This window comes from Schistocerca piceifrons, chromosome 1 (genome assembly GCF_021461385.2).
Source record: "Schistocerca piceifrons isolate TAMUIC-IGC-003096 chromosome 1, iqSchPice1.1, whole genome shotgun sequence".
NCBI lineage: Eukaryota > Metazoa > Arthropoda > Insecta > Orthoptera > Acrididae > Schistocerca > Schistocerca piceifrons.
This window is the reverse complement of record NC_060138.1, coordinates 1,172,136,348-1,172,158,687: the sequence shown is the minus strand read 5'-3', so window position 1 is coordinate 1,172,158,687 and position 22,340 is coordinate 1,172,136,348. Positions and strand designations below refer to the sequence as shown.

The following is a 22,340-nucleotide window of genomic DNA, read 5'->3' as shown; positions in this document are numbered from 1 at the left end:
CGATAAGCACTTCAGACAGGTCTGTGAAAATAAACAGCTACGTTCGAAACCAGTCATTAGTATAAAATACATGCAACTGTGGCAGAAATTTTAAATCAAGAATTAGCAAATCTACGTTGCTGGTCTTTTTCCAGCAAAGTGTTGGAACTACTTTACATGGATTAAAAAAAATTGAGAGAATGATAACTTTCTCGATTGAAACAACTACTTTCGCTTTTTTGCGACTTGGTGATAAAGTTGATTCTCACACTGGGATTTGCTCTCAGGATCGAAATGATGTAGCCAAGTTTCATCATTAGAGATTACCTTTGAAAGAATCTCTGGATCTTGCTCTAACATCGACTTCAACTGCATGCAAACATGTGCGCTAAGTTAGTTAGTTAGTTAGTTACGTGTTCCATTGATCAATACCACGGAAATCCGGTATGATGTGTAACGTGTGAAATGCACAAAAAATGCGCACAGGAAACAAGTTTTTTTTCTTTTTTCTTTCTTTTTTTGTTTGCATTATAGTGTTATACCTAAATATTTCTACTATCCATCCCATGCCCTTAAATGGCACAAAATGCATATATTATATATCCAGATTTATTTACTCATATTCAAGAATTCATCTATGGTATAGAAGGAGTTGTCAAGGAGGTATGATTTCAATTTGTTTTTGAAACTATTACTTCTGTCTGTCAGACATTTTATTTCATCTGGTAATTTATCAAAAAGTTTTATAGCAGCATATTTTACCCCTTTCTGTGCCAAAGATAGGTTAAGTAAAGGACAGTGTAGGTCTTTCTTTTTTCTGGTTTTGTAATCATGAATGTCGCTGTTGATTTTAAACTGGGCCATGTTGTTGAGAAAAAAATTCATTACTGAGTAAATGTACTGTGAAGAAGTAACTGTACTGTGAAGAAGTAACCTTTTAAACAGATGGCTACTGTGAACCCCACACATTATTCTAACTACTTTCTTTTGAGCAGTGAATATCTTTTGCCTAAGTGTTGAGTTGTCCCAGAATATTATTCCATATGACATCAGAGAGTGGAAGTATGCAAAGTATGTTAGCTTACTAATTTCTACAGGCTCAGAATTGGCAATTATTCTGATTGCAAAAGTTGCTGAACCTAGTCGCTTTAGGAGATCCAAAATATGAATTTTCCAATTAAGTTTCTCACCTATATGTACAACCAGAAACTTAGTATGCTCTACCCTGGCTACTGACTTCTTTTGATGTGTTATGTTTATTGAAGGAATTATACTTTTTGCAGCAGAAAATTGGATGTACTCTGTTTTTTCAAAGTTCAGAGCAAGCCCATTCGCAGAAAACCAATTAATAACTTTTCCAAAGACCTTATTTGTATCATTTTCTATCGGACTTTATTTTACTGGATTAATAATTATGCTTGTATCTTCAGCAAACAGTGTCAGTTCAGCATCTTGTTTCACATAAGAAGGGAGGTCATTCACATATATCAAAAACAGGAGGGGACCCATGATCGAGCCTTGTGGAACACCTACAGTAATTTCACCGCAGTTAGATGAAGTGGCAAACTCCTTTGAATCACTTGAAGCATATAAAGAGACTTTTTGCTTCCTGTTCTGTAGATATGACTTAAACCACTCATATGCTGTTCCATTTATACCACAGAATTGTAATTTCTCTAACATAATGTCATGTTTCACACAATCAAATGCTTTGGACAAGTCACAGAATATTCCTACCGGTGACATGTTACTATTTAAAGACTCTGTTATGTGTGCAGTGAAATTGTATATTACTGTCTCAGTGGAACAGCAGTTCTGAAATCCGAACTGTCATTTACTAAGTATCCCATTACTGTTGAGATGGCTAACCACTTTTGAGTACATTACTTTCTCAAAGATTTTTGAAAATGCTGTACGCAAGTATACTTACCGGTAATTATTGACATCTGTGGTTTCCCCCTTTTTGTAGAAAGGCATATTTCAACCTGTCTGGAAAAATACCCTGTGTCAGTGATGCATTATATATGTGACTCAAAAGATCAGCTGTAATTGCTCCACATTGTTTTAATAACTTGTTAGAGATGTCATCTACTCCAACAGAACATTTATTTTTTTCCCTTATTTCACAAGAGGTTGCTCGATGAAACTTAATCTGACTAAAATTTTTCAAAACTGACTCTTCCATGTACTGCCTGGCTTTTTTCTCCTATACTTAACAAGTGATTGTTAAATACATTGGCTGACTGTGTATTGTTGATTAAGATGGTCCCATTCTCTTTAACAGTAATACTACTTACCCCAGTGGTTACTTTTCCTGTCTCCCTTCTAACAACATTCCGTATGTCCTTTTGATCGGGAATCAGCTGACTTGGAAGCCAGCTTGTACAAACACGTCTCGTGTGTAAATTTTCTACTATCAACTTGTAGGTAGCACCCAAGGAAAGTTTCAGTACGTCAACAAGTTTTCATAAGGAAGTTCGTCGACCCTCTTCACAATTACAGCAGCGGTATTCCTGTTTTCTTCCGTAAGAGCGGTAACTGAAGTGCCAAATCCACCGTTCTTTGAAACTGATTGTCTCTCGTCTTTAAACAATTTAAACCGTCTTCGAGGTGTCCTGTAGGGAAGAACAGACTCTCCTTAGACGCTCTGCAACATGGTACAGGCCTCCGCTGAAGATTTGTTGCAACGAAAGTAGAATTTCAAAGCCAAATATTGTTCGCCACGCATTGCCTCCATTGTTGTGGTAGGTGAAGCAGAACCAGTCTCTGTTTGCCCGCCACTCACAAGAGGGAACGTGTGCTTACAATCAAACAAGTACCACGAAATTTTTACACATTAAATTTTTTAAACGTTAAACTAACAGAACATCATAATACACTACTGGCCATTAAAATTGCTACACCACGAAGATGACGTGATACAGACGCGGAATTTAACTGACAGGAAGAAGATGCTGTGATACGCAAATGAGCTTTTAAGAGCATTCACACAAGGTTGGTGCCGGTGGAGACACCTACAACGTGCTGACACGAGGGGAGTTTCCAACCGATTTCTCGTACACAAACAGCAGTTGACCGGCGTTGCCTGGTAAAACGTTGTTGTGATACCTCGTGTAAGGAGGAGTAATGCGTACCATCACGTTTCCAACTTTGATAAAGATCGGATTGTAGCCTATCGCGATTGCGGTTTATCGTATCGCAACATTGCTGCTCGCGTTGGTCGAGATCCAATGACTGTTAGCAGAATATGGAATCGGTGGGTTGAGGAGGGTAATACGGAAGCCATGGTGGATCCCAACGGCCTCGTATTACTGGCAGTCGAGATGACAGGCATCTTATCCGCATGGCTGTAACGGATCGTGCAGCCACGTCTCGATCCCTGAGTCAACAGACGGTGACGTTTGCAAGACAACAACCATCTGCACGAACAGTTCGACGACGTTGGCAGCAGCACGGACTATCAGCTCGGAGACCGTGGCTGCGGTTACCCTTGACGCTGCATCACAGATAGGAGCGCCTGCGATGGTGTACTCAACTACGAACCTGGGTGCAAGAATGGCAAAACGTCATTTTTTCGGATGAATCCAGGTTCTGTTTACAGCATCATGATGGTCGCATCCGTGTTTGGCGACATCGCGGTGAACGCATATTGGAAGCGTGTATTCGTCATCGCCATACTGGCGTACCACCCGGCATGATGGTATGGGGTGCCATTGGTTACACGTCTCGGTCACCTCTTGTTCGCATTGACCGCACTTTCAACAGTGGACGTTACATTTCAGATGTGTTACGACCTGTGGCTCTACCCTTCAGTCCTTCATTCAATCCCTGCGAAACCCTACATTTCAGCAGGATAATGCACGAAACCACGGGTAACAGAAGAAATACTTCAGTTGATTGATGAAAGGAGGAAGTACAAACATGTTCCGGGAAAATCAGGAATACAGAAATACAAGTCGCTAAGGAATGAAATAAATAGGAAGTGCAGGGAAGCTAAGACGAAATGCCTGCAGGAAAAATGTGAAGACATCGAAAAAGATATGATTGTCGGAAGGACAGACTCAGCATACAGGAAAGTCAAAACAACCTTTGGTGACATTAAAAGCAACGGTGGTAACATTAAGAGTGCAACGGGAATTCCACTGTTAAATGCAGAGGAGAGAGCAGATAGGTGGAAGGAATAGATTGAAAGCCTCTATGAGGGTGAAGATTTGTCTGATGTGATAGAAGAAGAAACAGGAGTCGATTTAGAAGAGATAGGGGATCCAGTATTAGAATCGGAATTTAAAAGAGCTTTGGAGGACTTACGGTCAAATAAGGCAGAAGGGATAGATAACATTCCATCAGAATTTCTAAAATCATTGGGGGAAGTGGCAACAAAACGACTATTCACGTTGGTGTGTAGAATATATGAGTCTGGCGACATACCATCTGACTTTCGGAAAAACATCATCCACACAATTCCGAAGACGGCAAGAGCTGACAAGTGCGAGAATTATCGCATAATCAGCTTAACAGCTCATGCATCGAAGCTGCTTACAAGAATAATATACAGAAGAATGGAAAAGAAAATTCAGAATGCGCTAGGTGACGATCAGTTTGGCTTTAGGAAAAGTAAAGGGACGAGAGAGGCAATTCTGACGTTACGGCTAATAATGGAAGCAAGGCTAAAGAAAAATCAAGACACTTTCATAGGATTTGTCGACCTGGAAAAAGCGTTCGACGATATAAAATGGTGCAAACTGTTCGAGATTCTGAAAAAAGTAGGGGTAAGGTATAGGGAGAGACGGGTCATATACAATATGTACAACACCCAAGAGGGAATAATAAGAGTGGACGATCAAGAACGAAGTGCTCGTATTAAGAAGGGTGTAAGACAAGGCTGTAGCCTTTCGCCGCTACTCTTCAATCTGTACATCGAGGAAGCAATGATGGAAATAAAAGAAAGGTTCAGGAGTTGAATTAAAATACAAGGTGAAAGGATATCATTGATACGATTCGCTGATGACATTGCTATCCAGAGTGAAAGTGAAGAAGAATTAAATGATCTGCTGAACGGAATGAACAGTCTACTGAGTACACAGTACGGTTTGAGAGTAAATCGGAGAAAGACGAAGGTAATGAGAAGTAGTAGAAATGAGAACAGCGAGAAACTTAACATCAGGATTGATGGTCACGAAGTCAATGAAGTTAAGGAATTCTGCTATCTAGGCAGTAAAATAATCAATGACGGACGGAGCAAGGAGGACATCAAAAGCAGACTCGCTATGGCAAAAAAGGCATTTCTGGCCAAGAGAAGTCTACTAATATCACATACCGGCCTTAATTTGAGGAAGAAATTTCTGAGGATGTACGCCTGGAGTACAGCATTGTATGGCAGTGAAACATGGACTGTGGGAAAACCGGAACAGAAGAGAATCGAAGCATTTGAGATGTGGTGCTATAGACGAATGTTGAAAATTAGGTGGACTGATAAGGTAAGGAATGAGGAGGTTCTATGCAGAATCGGAGAGGAAAGGGATATGTGGAAAACACTGATAAGGAGAAGGGACAGGATGACAGGACATCTGCAAAGACATGAGGGAAGGACTTCCATGGTTCTAGAGGGAGCTGTAGAAGGCAAAAACTGTAGAGTAAGACAGAGATTGGAATACGTCAAGCAAATAATTGAGGACGTAGGTTGCAAGTGCTACTCTGAGATGAAGAGGTTAGCACAGGAAAGGAATTTGTTGCGGGCTGCATCAAAAAAAAAAATTCACGAGTGCATGTTGCAGGTCCTGTACGGGCCTTTCTGGATACAGAAAATGTTCGACTGCTGCCCTGGCCAGCACATTCACCAGATCTCTCACCAACTGAAAACGTCTGGTCAATGGTGGCTCGTCACAATACGCCAGTCACTACTCTTGATGAACTGTGGTATCGTGCTGAAGCTGTGTGGGCTGCTGTACCTGTACACGCCATCCAAGCTCTGACTCAATGCCCAGGCGTATCAAGGCTGTTATTACGGCCAGAGGTGGTTATTCAGGGTACTGATTTCTCAGTATCTATGCACCCAAATTGCATGAAAATTTAATCACATGTCAGTTCTACTATAATATATTTGTCCAATGAATACCAGTTTATCGTCTGCATTTCTTCTTGGTGTAGCAATTTTAATGGCCAGCAGTGTATTAAATTCTAGCGTGAGAAATCGTACCATAAAAAAATATGATCATTCTTTATAGAACAGCCCTCATACAAGCTACAGTGAGCTAAATGAGAGCATTTGCAGAACCACAGAAAATGTGCTTACGAGAACTCTGTAATGAATAAAAATCCTGATTGCAGAGGGGGCAGCAACCCAAGCCCACGCCTTGCCCACCTCTCTCTCCCCTCTTACAGGCCTCAACTACGCGTGTCTACATCTCGCGAGTGACCGTAACACGGCTTGCATAGTAGAGGTGTTACACGAGGAAGGTAACAGAAACTAGCGAGATGGCGGAGAGTCGGCTGCACAGGTGCGCCTCAAGGACGCCACAGGAGGACAGGGCTGTTAACAAGCAGGGCGGGTAACGAGCGCTGCCCAGTCGTGGGCGCCGACCAGGGCGCAGGGCGGCGCGGTTGGTCGTTAGCGGCGGCGGCGCGCTGCCGGGATTAGCTGCACGTCACCTGAGCGTCCCGCCGCCAGGTGCGCTGCCGTCGTCCGGGGGATGCCCGAGGCCGCCGGCTACCGCGGGCTGCCCGTCACCTGCCTTCAGCGCCGCGGGTGGATCCCCCCGCAAGCTGTCGTCACTGTGTATGCCAGCTTCCGTCGCCTCCAATCTTTTGTCAGGCGGTTCTATCTTACATAGTGGTCAACTTTTATTGACACTGTGGCAGCAGGACGTCTAGCGACCACTTGCTGCATCGTTGAATACTGTATTGGAAGAATGCGAACGGTATTGTTTATACCAATATTTTTTTACATAAGTGTTTCGTTAAGACTTTATTGTTGGCTGTAGATAATCAGCGAAAATCATCGTTTCTTTTTAATAGCATAAAATGGCTAGTAAACAGCAAAAGACAAGACCTTTTTCCGGAAAACTTCACATATCTACAAGATGAGGTGCAGTTTTGTTCACTACAGTTGAGTCAGGCGCAGACCCGAGGTTCGTTTCTGGTGTGTGGCGATGCTACTGACACTATCTCTCTTGTCTTCACCCCCCCTCCCCTCCAACCCCCTTCTTCGAAATATAACTTGCCGTCACCCTCACATTTAACACGCCACAGATGTGTATGATTTTAATAACAACAAAACAAAATATGTAAAATTTTTTAATATGATAATAATAAACTACTTAATTATAATACGATATACACTGACGGAAAAAGATCGGAATACCGAGAAGGACTTGTGCTGCATAAACGAAAGTTGGTAGACGTGCATCTACTCCTGTTAGACGGCCGGCCGGAGTGGCCGTGCGATTCTAGGCGCTACAGTCTGGAGCCGAGCGACCGCTACGGTCGCAGGTTCGAATCCTGCTTCAGGCATGGATGTGTGTGGTGTCCTTAGGTTAGTTAGGTTTAATTAGTTCTAAGTTCTAGGCGACTGATGACCACAGAAGTTAAGTCGCATAGTGCTCTGAGCCATTTGAACCATTTGAACCTGAAAGACACCCACATACCATACCAATGTTGTAACCTAACATCCTCTACTGACAAGGGAACCTCCCCATCGCACCCCCCTCAGATTTAGTTATAAGTTGGCACAGTGGATAGGCCTTGAAAAACTGAACACAGATTAATCGAGGAAACAGGAAGAAGTTGTGTGCAACTATGAAAAAAATGAGTAAAATATACAAACTGAGTAGTCCATGCGTAAGATATGCAACATCAAGGATAGTCTGAGCTCAGGAGCGCCGTGGTCCCGTGGTTAGTGTGAGCAGCTACGAAACGAGAGATCCTTGGTTCAAGTCTTCCCTTGAGTGAAAAGTTTAATTTTTTATTTTCAGACAATTATTACCTGACGAACTCTTATGTTTTCATCACTGGTTTGGGAATGATTATTACATCCACAAGAAAACCTAAATCGGGCAAGGTAGAAGAATCTTTTCACCCATTCGCCAAGTGTACAAGTTAGGTGGGTCAACAACATATTCCTGTCATGTGAAGCACATGCCGTCACCAGTGTCGTATAGAATATATCAGATGTTTTCCTGAGAAGGAATCGGTTGACCTATGACCTTGCGATCAAATGTTTTCGGTTCCCATTGGAGAGGCACGTCCTTTCGTCTATTAATCGCACGGTTTTGCGGTGCGGTCGCAAAACACAGACACTAAACGTATTACAGTGAACAGAGACGTCAATCAACGAACGGACAGATCATAACTTTGTGAAAATAAAAAAAGTAAACTTTTTACTCGAACTAAGGACCTCTCGTTCCGCAGCTGCTCACGCTAACTACGGGACCAGGACCACGGCGCTCCTAAGCTCACACCATCCTTGATGTTGCCTATCTTGCGCATGGACTACTCAGTTTGTGTATTTTGCTTATTTTTTTCATAGTTCCACACAACTTCTTCCTGTTTTCTCGATTGATCTGTGTTCAGTTTTTCAAGGCCTATCCACTGTGCCAACTTATAACTAAATCTGAGGGGGGTGCGATGGGGAGGTTCCCCTGTGAGTATCGACATGTTGCCTTGGCCCCCTCGACCACCATGTCTGAGTCCAATCGTGCACCTATGGGACATCATCAAGCAACAACTCCACGAACAGAATTAACCGCCCCTGTACTGACCGACCAAGTGCAGCAGGCATGGAATTCCATCACTCAAACTGACACCCGGCATCTGTACAACACAACGCATGCACGTTTGCATGCTTGCATTCGTCATTCTGGCGGTTGCGCTGGTTATTTCACTGCACCAGAATTTCACATTTGCAATCACTTGTCTTGCGTTTACATTAACCTGTGACCACGCAATGTTAATCACTTAAATATGTTACCTAGACAGCCGGCTGGGGTGGCCGAGCGGTTCTAGGCGCTACAGTCTGGAACCGCGCGACCGCCACGGTCGCAGGTTCGAATCCTGCCTCGGGCATGGATGTGTGTGATGTCCTTAGGTTAGTTAGGTTTAAGTAGTTCTAAGTTCTAGGGGACTGATGACCTCAGAAGTTAAGTCCCATACTGCTCAGAGCCATTTCAACCATTTTTTGTTACCTAGACAAATGTGTTGCCGGAATTTCATTAATGCAGGTTATTTTTTTGGAGTTGCGATTTCCTTCCGTCGGTGTATAAAATATTTTTGTAGTATCTATAATTTGTGGACTTATCCTAATACTACAATTAACGTCCAAGGCCGGCCGGTGTGGCCATGCGGTTCTAGGCGCTTCAGTCCGGAACCGCGCGACCGCTACGGTCGCAGGTTCGAATCCTGCCTCGGACATGGGTGTGTGTGATGTCCTTAGGTTAGTTAGGTTTAAGTAGTTCTAAGTTATAGGGGACTGATGACCTCAGATGTTAAGTCCCATAGTGCTCAGAGCCATTTGAACCATTAACGTCCAAGAAACAATTCAGGAAGGCCTCTGAAAGGCGTACGTCTGCCAATTTTAGAAGTACATAATTAATTTAAAAATTATAATATCAACTAACTCTAGAAACTTGATATCCTCATAATTCACACTATATAAAATCGAAATGTGTACTCACAATTGAAAATCAGTATTTCACTAAGCACTGCGACTGTGAATACAATTCCGCAAAACTATGGGCGTACGGGAGTGTAAATGAGGAGAACACTTTTTCTTTCAGTCGTTTCCGCCTACATTCAGGAAGTCAGTTTTTCTGGACTTTTTTTTCCATTTAGTGGATGGACGGTCTTTACCTGTCTGCCTTGCCTTTCTTAACTTCCTGTGGTTTACTGGTTCCGCCTGTTTATAAACGAGCAAGATTGGTACGAATGGGGTACCTACGTTAGTTAAAGTACCGAACAAGCTACCAAATTGTCACTGATGGGAAACTGGCACACAGCAGTGATAATGATAATTCAAATCCCATAAAACTGTTGTCCTACGAAGAAGAAACCACTTCCACAGTTGTTGCTACAATACAGCCAGAAACATCAGAACCACAAACATCAGAATTTTGTACGCAGATGCATTTTGAAAATGAAGTAATTAGAGTAAATAAAATCATTTATCTTTGTGTTGGAAAATATAGTGAAGTGTAATAATGAACAAATCATTATACTCGGTAGAAATAGGAAGAAATAAAAATTCTTTTTTTTTTATTGTTAGCATGTAGCCATATAATTATCCATATAGGCCTAGCCAGAAAATGATTTCACAGAACCTTTATCCACCGATGATTTTCATTTGCCCACCTATCTCATCCACACAACAAGCAAGGAACTTCTGTGAACCCAGAACATAAAGTTAACAAAAATCTAATAACATCTCTGAAGAGTCGAGATCCGAAGTAAATAACATTGATGACTATTTTCAGCTGGTTATCCTAGCATTTCAGATCGACTATAAGAAACACGTTTGGTGTCTGCTCGGAAAATAAGTGCAAAACACATCTACTTCACAGGGGACGCTCATGTAAGACACGGATCTCAACAAAGTAATGGCATACACTATTGGTGTAAAATAGTACTTATTCGTGACACGTCTTTCAAGTCTGCATTGGTATACAGTATTTTGCATACAGTATCGTTACACCAGTAACTTGTCAACCAAGCCATGATACGTACAGAAACGCTAGTAGTGTATGGCCTTCTCGAGTCTTATGACAATTCTTAATGGGCCACATACTACCACCATTTCTGTACTTATCATGACTATGTTGACAGGTTACTGGTGTAACGATACTGTATGCAAAATACTGCATATCAATGCGGACTTCAAAGACGGTTCGTAAATACGTAATATTTTATCTCAGTAGTATATTCCACTATTTTATTGAGGTACATCTCCTACATGAGCGCCCATTGTAATGCAGACGTTGTGGGTTAGCCTCATTTTAGGAGCTCTCAGTACACAGGTTTTCATAATATATCTGAAGATGACTAAATAATCAGCTGAAACTAGTCGTTTCTTAATACTACTTGCTTCCGATTTTCACTATTGAAATATTTTGTTAAAAATTTCTGTATACTTATATATCAGTTGTTTTGAGAATACATGTAATGTATTTTTGTTTTCCTGACATGTTTCCAAATCCTCGAGGATTTCCCGCTATGAATCGACGAAACCAACAAAGTATCTAATCCACTCTTACAAAACCGTCGTCCTACCAATACATGAATATTGCTAGTCAGTGTGGGCCCCTTTTCAGGTGGGACTGGTAGAGGAACTTGAGATACAAAGAAGAGCAGCGCATTTCGCCACAGGGTCTTTGAGTATGCGCGAAAGCACCACGCCCATCCAGTTCCGGCGATAGATTCAACAAGAGAAGGGTTGTGCATCACAGTGTAGGTCACTTTCAAAACTCCTAGAGCGTACATTCCCAGAGGCGAAAACCAACATATTGCTTCCTCCTACGAATACCTCACAGAAAGACGACGAAGGCAAAAGAAGAGACATTAGCACTCACGCAGAGACGTGCAAACAGTTGCTCCCTCCGTACACCGTTCGTGACTGGAACAGGAAAAGGGGCAATCGACAGTGGTATACATGCCGTAACTAAAAAACACGCAGAACTGTTCTGAAGCATATGGATCACACTAGTAAGGAACCACTCATAGTCACTTGCGCGATATCACCGCTGAAGGTGCTCAAGTTCTCGCGCTTTCTTGCTACGAACGCCTCAGTGCCAGTCCGGGAGCGAATATGACGTCACTAACAAAATTGGCAAGGCGGCGCTGCGCGCACATAACGCTAAAAACGTCCCGGAAATAACGGCCCGCCGCTGCAATCAGCAAAGTTCCGCGGGCGGGGCCTAGCGAATTCGTCCCGAATAAGCGTTATGCCTTTGTCTAAAATTCCATTTATCACCGAATCCGGTGGTTGGTTTTTATAGCGTCGCCCGTTCAATAACCGTTCGTGATTAATGAGAGTTGAGAACAAATTTAATTGGACTGCGTTTTCCTATATTGATCGCTCCCCTGCCTCCGCATTCGAACAGATAACAGTTCTTCTTCGTCTGCTGCTTCTCCCTCTATTTGTCCTCACCCCTCTCTTTCCCCTACATTCCCTCCTTCCCCTTCTTCCGCCCGCTCAAATAACAGACGAAAGTTACGAAATTCGAGAGTCATCTCCATTTTGGAAGAACTGCAGTGAAGCAGATTATCTTGGTACCGACAGAGCAGCAAATAGACATACCAACCATCTATCTTGGAGAGGAATTCCACCTTATGCAAGATACAGTTTGTTTTCTTTTTGCCTTACGCAGATATGTTTCAGCACTTTCTGTGCTATCTTTATTGGGTTCATGTGTATTATATCGAAAAATTATAATACCTGATAACATCTCGTGTAGGTTACTTGAATTTTGGCTTAAAGCTGTTTACATATACAAAGTACAGTATTGACGATTAGGCCTTAAACTTGATGTTGGTTTACAGATGTAACTAAAGAGACATGTTACACAGTTGAGCCATGAAACATTGTACGTTTATGCTATGCTACAAATAAGGCCTAGAATACCAATTTGGAAAACAAGTTGCTCAGAAATCTCATAGACGATACTTGTTAATTTGGATAGGCAGGTTTCTTTGTCTACTATAACTTCACAGCTTGTCACCAGCAAACAAAAAAATGTTTTCCGTTTTTCTGTTCCTCATCCATTTCAGACAGAAAATCATTATATCATGTCGCCTTATTTAATGTAAGGGTAGTCAACATTATCTTGGAACCATATTCAAAGATGGAAAACTACTATGCTTTCGAATTTATCCAAATTTTAGTAGGTAAGCAAACGTGAGAGCTCTTTTCTTATTCTTAAGTCACTGGCACCAACACGCAAACCTTCTAAGAAAATTATGTGTCTGTCAACATAGGTCTTTTACGAACTGCATATTTTCAAGATTTAAAAAATAAAAATAAAAATAAGCTGAAAGTACACTAAATAACGTATGGGGAAAAAACGAAACATGTTACAAACAGGAAAAAAAAACAAATCACTCACGGAAAGCTCATGGGGCAATCACTCTGATGACCGTTGTTAATTTTTTTTATGAGTCATCAATCTTATGACTGGCGTGATGCGGCCCGCCACGAATTCATATCCTGTGCCAACCTCTTCATCTCAGAGTAGCACTTCCAACCTACGTCCTCAATTATTTGCTGGATGTATTCTAATTCTGTCTTCCTCTACAGTTTTTACCCTCTACAGCTCGCTCTAGTACCACGGAAGTCATCATCCTGTCCATTCTCCTTGTCAGTGTTTTCCACATATTTCTTTCCTTTCAGATTCTTATCTGTCCACCGAATTTTCAACATTCGTCTGAAGCCCCACATCACAAATGTGTCGATTTTCTTCTTTTCTGGTTTTCCCACTGTCTATGTTTCACTACTATAGAATGCTGTGCTCCTAACGTACATTCTCAGAAATTTCTTCCTCAAATTAAGGCCTACGTTTGATAGTAATAGACTTCTCTTGGCCAGGAATGCCGCTTTTGCCATTACTAGTCTGCTTTTGATGTACTCCTTGCTCCGCCCGCCATTGATTATTTTGCTGCCTACGTAGGAGAATTCCTTAATTTCATCTACTTCTTGACCATCAATCATTATGTTAAGTTTCTCGCTGTTCCCATTTTTGCTACTTCTCATTACTTTCGTCTTTCTTTGATTTACTCTCAATCCACATTCTGTATTCCTTAGAATGTTCAGACTTCTTAACTCTCACTCAAGACAGCAGTGTCATCAGCGAATCGTATCATTGATATCCTTTCACTTTGAATTTTAATCCCACTCGCAAGCCTTTCTTTTATTTCCATCATTGCTTCTTCGTTGTACAGATTGAAGAATAGGGAAGAAAGACTACATCCTTGTTTTACACCCTTTTTAATCCGAGCTCTTCGTTCTTGGTCGTCCACTCTTATCATTCCCTCTTGGCTCTTGTACATATTGTATATTACCCGTCTCTCTCCTATTTTTCTCGTAATTTCGAACATCTTGCACCATTTGATATTATCGGACGCTTTTTCCAGGTCGACAAAGCCTGTGAAGAGTCTTGATTTTCCTTTAGTCTTGCCTCCATTATTAACCGCACGTCAGAATTGCCTCTCTGGTACCTTTACCTTTCCTAAAGCCAAACTGATCGTCATCTAACACATCCTCAGTTTCCTTTTCCATTCCTCTGTATATTATTCTTGTCAGCAACTAGGGTGCATGAGGTGTTAAGCTGATTGTGCGATAATTCTCGCATTTATCAGTTTCTGCAGTCTTCGGAATTATGTGCATGTTTTTTTCCGAAAGTCAGACGGCATATTGCCAGACTCATACATTCTAGACACCAACGTGAATAGACCTTTCCCCTAGTGATTTTAGAAATTCCGGTGGAATCTTATCCATTCCTTCTGCTTTATTTGATCCTAAGTCCTCCAAAGCGCTCTTAAATTGTGATTATACTATTGGATCCCCCCTCTTGTTAACACTACCTTCAAACTGTAACGAAAATGGACTGCATGTTTATTTTGCTGAACTGAAAAGTTTGATCGCTGAGAATCATCAGTGATTACTCGTTGGTTTACAAATGTAATCGGACAGAGACAACAAACGGTCGTAATTTCAATACCGTTTTGAACGTTATCGTTTCATAAGAACTCTTATGAAAGACTAATATACCACGATGATGGAGGGTGCTAACACATTTCGCGATCAATAAGATGTTCAAAGCTTGATTCAATCTATTCGTTTACTGAATGTGGTTAATATCAATTTCTGAAACCATTTAGGACTTTGAATCAGCCAGCGTCTCCATACATTGACATTCGTAACAAAGACAGCTTCTTTGTTAATTAAAGAAAATGCTTACTTATCCATCTACTGAATTTTATGAAATTATTTTTAACGAAACTTTTGTCGCTGTTTGATATCTACTGCTACAAAGTATTTGCTGTTTCCCTGTTATTAATAAAGTTGCAAGATTACGACTGAAGAGCGAAGATCGTCACTCGAAAATATTTCGCGGAAATTACAAGCTCGTTAATCTGAGGATTAACGAAACAGCGAAATGTAATCACGATCCTTTCATGTGTAATCTTCTCCTCGTTGATATCTGGGATCCCATATATATATACTCCTATATTACTAGTTTCACGTCGACGTACAGAAACAGAAAACAATCACATACAGATATTGATTTCACGTCACGTTCTGTTGTTGATACGTACATGAATTGCTACGCAAATGCGATATCGCTGGTACATTGCCTTCTGTCAATCTGCAAACATTTCATCTGTAACATCCGCAACTGTAAACACAAGAAGATGGATTTAAAATTTAGTGACCACGCGAAATATTGAAATTAATCACTGGACAAAGGCAAAGCTATTTTCGATTGTGTACTGTTTCATCCTCTTCAGAATACCAGAGGGGGATGGGGAATCGAAAATATAACCACTGGACAATACAAAGTGATTTATAAAAAAAGCTTTCATTGTTTCCTGTGACAGTGCTCCTAAAAAGCACGCTTGTTATAAGATACCTGTTTAACGTGGTGGGCTCACGAATATTCGTCACAATGCTTATAGTCGTGTAGACATGATCACGTCGTTGATAACACTGCATATGCATACTGAGTTTAATTTTGCCCAGTAACGTTTTTGCCTTGTCCAATCTTGTCTTTAATATCTTCCACACTCTTGCCATTCGCAGTTATACCTAGACATATAAACAGAAGAACAACATTTAATATTAAAATTTCCATCATTTTTTTATCATGCTGGTTTTACTGGTTACTGTCTTATTCTCGGTTTTATTTGTGTTATTTTCAAACTCCACTCATAATGTTGTTCAACAGATTCCCCAGTATATAACTAGAGTCTCCACTGTCTTTGGCAATGATCATCAGCAAGTAGGAGAGAGTATAGCTAATCATCTGCCACTAACATTCCCACAGGACTACATTTACTTCCGGATATCTTTAACGCTTCTTTCACATACATTTTAAACAGACTTGCCAGTGGAAAACTCTCTCGAAGTCTTCTGTTGATCTGTAACTCATGTGATTACACATTACCCATTTTCACTGAACAGGTTCACTCACAGTATATGACGCAAGCTGTACTACTACACATCATTATTCCTAACCACAGTCACAACTTATTTATGTTACAGTATCATACACCTTTTCTAGGTTTATAAATGTTAATACATTTTTCAATTAGTTGTTTCAGATGCTAGTAAAAAGCTTTAAATTCAAATCCCGTGCATTGTTTCACAGTAGTTGAATAAATACAAGAAAAATGTTTGGTGAAATACGGACGACATGAGAAATAACCGTGTAAATTTAACAAATTATACGGAAATATCGGCAATGAAAAAGCGAAGGTTTGTCTGTTTTCGACAGCTTACCTGTGTAAGGGAAAAGAAACAAAATAAACATTCCGGTATTTTCGGCAAAAGAAATATACAGTTGCTTCGATCACATAATCTAAAACTCTCACCGATTAAGAAGAGACTGGCTGTTCGTAGTTTTGAATTAGTTTTGTAAGTATTGCTCATACTAGATATTTAACATTAAGTATAATGCTGAAATATGAGTACAGTACATCCCATGAGCTGTTTGAAGGTATTAGTAGTATCAGAAATCAATACCGGAATATGCAATGAAGCCGTTGCACCAAGAGCTGCTTCAGATGGTGCCTGGGCAAACGGGCAGCACTTCCCGTTTCCGTCCACCGCCGCCCTTATCGCCAAGGGAGTCCGTTCCTGCAGCCGCCTCTGCCTTCTTTATTGCTGCAGTGCTCTTCGCAGGCATTTGTTTCCCCAGAGAAGCATCATTTGTCACGGGGCGCCAGTGCGGTGCATCAGCGCCATATTGCGGCCTTCGCAGCAAATCTGGCACTCTTCCTGAAGTAAATTAAAGTCCACAGCGAGTATTCTGCAGCTATCTCGCCGTGGAAAGTGGAACAATAAAATCTTGAGAATGCTGCCAAAACATTACAGTGACAAGTCTTGTTAGTAAATGAATCTACGCATACAAAGTTTGAAACTGTCTATGGAACTGACGTTTAAGGGCGTGAAACTTTTGGCGAAACTGCCTAAAATATCAAGGAACTGAGCTTCTGCCAGTCTACTTTATTAGCAGTTATGACTAGGAGCCTGGAAAAGCCTGCCGAACTGCTTAACGAGTGTTTCTCAGCAACCAGGATAATTTTCTACATTGGGAGCACGGGTTTGCTGGATACTTCTATACCAGAAATTATTGCCATATCGCTTATCGAGTAGTAGTAGTGGAAATGAGAAAAGAACTATTTATACATACAAATAGTACAACAGTGAAGATAAATATTGTGCAAGCAGGTAAGACACCACGGTAAATACCCAAGGCTGCAAGTAGTTTCTGGAAATAAACACTACAGTACCTCACAACTAGAATAACACAGCTGAGTGCAGGTTAACCAATGCTCAGTGTACCTAGAGCACTAGGATGCAGAAAGACATGAAAATACTCTGTTGACCATGTTGACGGGAGCCCCAATGCAACCAGTTTTCAGTCTTAGAAACTGGGTGTTTTGCGGACTGACGTTTATTCGACATGCATTTTCTTGTTTTGATGGGTACTATCTATTGCATACCATCACGCTTAGAACAATCTGCAGTCTATATCCTACTACAGACCGTTTGTTTCTAATTAAGAAATTAAATCATCAATAAAACGTGACTCTCTGCTAACTGTGTCTGTTACCCAAACCTCTTGCCTACTGGTTCGATTAGATTAGATTAGTACTTGTTCCACAGATCATGAATACGACACTTCGTAGTGATGTGGAACGTGTCAGGTTAATAAAAGGTGTCTATACAAGATATTACATTACACAAAATATTTCATGACACTTCATATTTTTAATTTTTTTTTCCGTGGGTGTTGGGGAAATTACCCACTTACTATATCCAAAAATTCATCTAATAAGTAGATGAATTGCTACTAAGAAATTCTTTTAATTTCCTTTTAAATGCTATATGGCTATCTGTCAGACTTTTGATGCTATTAGGCAAGTGACCAAAGACTTTTGTGGCAGCATAATTTACCCCCTTCTGAGTCAAAGTTAGATTTAACCTTTCTCCTAGTGTTGCAGCCATGTACACTGCTATTACTTTTGAATTTGTTCGGATTGTTAATAACAAATTTCATAAGTGAATATATATATATATATATATATATATATATATATATATATATATATATATATATATTTTGTGAGGTTACAGTGAAGATCTCTAGCTCTTTAAATAAGTGTCTGCAGGATGAGCTCCAGCAATTATTCTGATTACACGCTTTTGTGCTATGAACACTCTTTTACTCAGTGATGAGTTACCCCAGAATATGATGCCATACGAAAGCAGAGAATGAAAATAGGCTAACTTACTGAAATGTATGTCGCCAAAATTTGCAATAACCCTAATAGCATAAGTAGCTGAACTCAAACGTTTCAGTAGATCTTCAGTGTGTTTTTTTTCCAGTTCAACCCCTCATCAACGAATACACCTAGAAATTTTGAATATTCTACCTTAGGTACCGATTTCTGATCGAAGTCTATATTTACTAATGGTGTCATTCCATTTACATTGTGGAACTGTATGTACTATGTTTTGTCCAAGTTTAATGAGAGCCCATTTGCAGAGAACCACTTAATTATTTTGTGAAAAACATCGTTTATAATTTCACCAGTTAATTCTTGTCTGTTGGGTGTGATAGCTATACTTGTATCATCGGCAAAAAGTACCAGCTTTGCATCTTCGTGAGAACAGAATGGCAAGTCATTAATATATATTAAGAACTGCAAAGGACCCCAAGACCGAATCTTGCGGCACCCCATTCTTGATTGTTCCCCAGTTTGAGAAGTCACCAGTTTTTTGCATTTTATGTGAACTGCTTATTTCAACTTTCTGCACTCTTCCAGTTAGGTATGATTTAAACCATCTGAGTGCTGTCCCAGTCATACCACAGTACTTGAGCTTCTCAGGAAGCCACCCCCCCCCCCCCCCCCCCAGGGTCCAGGAGCTTCAGTATGGCGTCAACGTCCGTAGTATTAATGATACATGGTTTAAAAATTCATAGATCTGAGAAAACCATTGTTAAAAAATTAAATGACTGGATCAGTTAAATAAAGGAAATAAATTATCGCTTACTACTTTTTCGGTTTTCATGCAGTAAACCTTTAGCACGAGGTAGGACGTGTTAATTTATTACCTCTTTGCTACCGACTGAATTCGCAACACATTTTGCAACCAGCATCCACGTGTACCCCTGAATATTCCTGCCAGATTATATCATTGCACGATACATTATTTTAGAGGTGACTTTGAGGAAACTGTAAACATAAAAAATTTCGTAAACTTTTTCTCGGTTACTTGCATAAAGACAATTACACTACTGGCCATTAAAATTGCTACACCACGAAGATGACGTGCTACAGACGCGAAATTTAACCGACAGGGAGAAGATGCTGTGATATGCAAATGATTAGCTTTTCAGAGCATTCACACGAGGTTGGCGCCGGTGGCGACACATACAACGTGCTGAAATGAGGAAAGTTTGCAACCGATTTCTCATACACAAACAGCAGCTGACCGGCGTTGCCTGGTGAAACGTTGTTGTGACGCCTCGTGTAAGGAAGAGAGATGCAAACCATCACGTTTCCGACTGTGATAAAGGTCGGATTGTAGCCTATCGCGATTGCGGTTTATCGTATCGCGACATTGCTGCTCGCATTGGTCGAGACCCAATGACTGTTAGCAGAACACGGAATCGGTGGGTTCAGGAGGGTAATACGGGACGCCGTGCTGGATCCCAACGGCCTCGTATCACTAGCAGTCGAGATGACAGGCATCTTATCCGCACGGCTGTAACGGATCGTGCAGCCACGTCTCGATCCCCGAGTCAACAGATGGGGACGTTTGCAAGACAACAACCATCTGCACGAACAGTTCGATGACGTTTGCAGCAGCATGGACAATCAGCTCGGAGACTGTGGCTGCGGTTACCCTTGACGCTGCATCACACACAGGAGCGGCTGCGACGGTGTACTCAACGACGAACCTGGGTGCACGAATGGCAAAACGTCATTTTTTCGGATGAATCCAGGTTCTGTTTACAGCATCATGATGGTCGCATCCGTGTTCGGCGACATCGCGGTGAACGCACAATGCAAACGATGGTGTACTCAACGACGAATCTGGGTGCACGAATGGCAAAACGTCATTTTCTCGGATGAATCCAGGTTCTGTTTACAGCATCATGATGGTCGTATCCGTGTTCGGCGACATCGCTGTGAACGCACATTGGAAGCGTGTATTCGTCATCGCCATACTGGCGTATCATCCGGCGTGATGGTATGGGGTGCCATTGGTTACACGTCTCGGTCACCTCTTGTTCGCATCGACGGCACTTTGAACAGTGGACGTTACATTTCAGATGTGTTACGAACCGTGGCTCTACCCTTCATTCGATCCCTGCGAAACCCTACATTTCAGCAGGATAATGCACGACCCGCATGTTGCAGGTCCTGTACGGGCCTTTCTGGATACAGAAAATGTTCTACTGCTGCCCTGGCCAGCACATCTGCTGATCTCTCACCAATTGAAAACATCTGGTAAATGGTGGCCGAGCAACTGGCTCGTCACAATACGCCAGTCACTACTCTTAATGAACTGTGGAATCGTGTTGAAGCTGCATGGGCAGCTGTACTGTAGACGCCATCCAAGCTCTGTTTGACTCAATGTCCAGGCGTATCAAGGCCGTTATTGCGGCCAGAGGTGGTTGCTCTGGGTACTGATTTCTCAGGATCTATGCACCCAAATTGCTTGAAAATGTAATCACATGTCAGTTCTAGTATAAATATTTGTCCATTGAATACCCGTTCATCATCTGCATGTCTTCTTGGTGTAGCAATTCTAATGACCAGTAGTGTATTTAAAAATGTAACTCATTTGCAAAGAAATTGACGTTTGGAGTTGTGTTATATATGGGAGTTCGATTTTTTAAAGAATCGGAGTTTAGTGGTGTATAAGAACCGACAGAAGCAATGTGACCAGTGTGTGTGTGTGTGTGTGTAGTGTACAAAGGTGCAATGTCAAGTTAATTTTCATTTTGAGGCTATAGAATTTTAGCATCATAAATGGTACTTTGTCACGACTCTCGTCGCTGATGAGGACGTATTTGCGTGTTGCAGTGCTGCGCGACGAATTCCGTGCGGAGCCAAAGAACACGCGCGTCGCGCAGGGGGACACGGCTCTGCTGGAGTGCGGCCCCCCACGGGGTCATCCCGAGCCCTCAGTCACGTGGCGCAAGAACGGCCACCCGCTGGACCTCGACTCCAACAAGAGGTAAGCCGCACTCACTGGCGAGGCGCTAATTGTTCGAACTCAAACCCATCCGCGTCTTCTTGTGATCACTCCTTTAGCAGCGGCACCAAGTTCTTGATGAGCTGTTAGTTACTAATAAAAAAAAAACTCTTCCCTTATGACCTAAAGAAATAAATTTTCACAAACTCTTATACACAGCAATTCCGTGGTGATAAAAATGGAAATGTCGTGTGGCTAGGGCCTCCCGTCGGGTAGACCGTTCGCCTGGTGCAGGTCTTTCGATTTGACGCCACTTCGGCGACCTGCGCGTCCGTGGTGATGTTACAAACTTACAAGTATGATGGGCAAGGGTAAACATACACTCCTGGAAATTGAAATAAGAACACCGTGAATTCATTGTTCCAGGAAGGGGAAACTTTATTGACACATTCCTGGGGTCAGATATATCACATGATCACACTGACAGAACCACAGGCACATAGACACAGGCAACAGAGCATGCACAATGTCGGCACTAGTACAGTGTATATCCACCTTTCGCAGCAATGCAGGCTGCTATTCTCCCATGGAGACGATCGTAGAGATGCTGGATGTAGTCCTGTGGAACGGCTTGCCATGCCATTTCCACCTGGCGCCTCAGTTGGACCAGCGTTCGTGCTGGACGTGCAGACCGCGTGAGACGACGCTTCATCCAGTCCCAAACATGCTCAATGGGGGACAGATCCGGAGATCTTGCTGGCCAGGTTAGTTCACTTACACCTTCTAGGGCACGTTGGGTGGCACGGGATACATGCGGACGTGCATTGTCCTGTTGGAACAGCAAGTTCCCTTGCCGGTCTAGGAATGGTAGAACGATGGGTTCGATGACGGTTTGGATGTACCGTGCACTATTCAGTGTCCCCTCGACGATCACCAGTGGTGTACG

The 22,340-nt window shown here is 41.8% G+C and overlaps 1 protein-coding gene across 1 annotated transcript in view; it reads left to right on the top strand.

Annotated features, from left to right (window-relative positions):
• Window positions 1-22,340, top strand: part of LOC124778935 (roundabout homolog 2-like) — a 703,103-nt gene that overhangs the window by 567,760 nt on the left and 113,003 nt on the right. Inside the window, exon 3 of the mRNA XM_047253676.1 lies at window positions 21,283-21,436. Coding sequence (XP_047109632.1) covers window positions 21,283-21,436 — 154 coding nt within the window. The remainder of the gene's footprint in view (window positions 1-21,282; window positions 21,437-22,340) is intronic.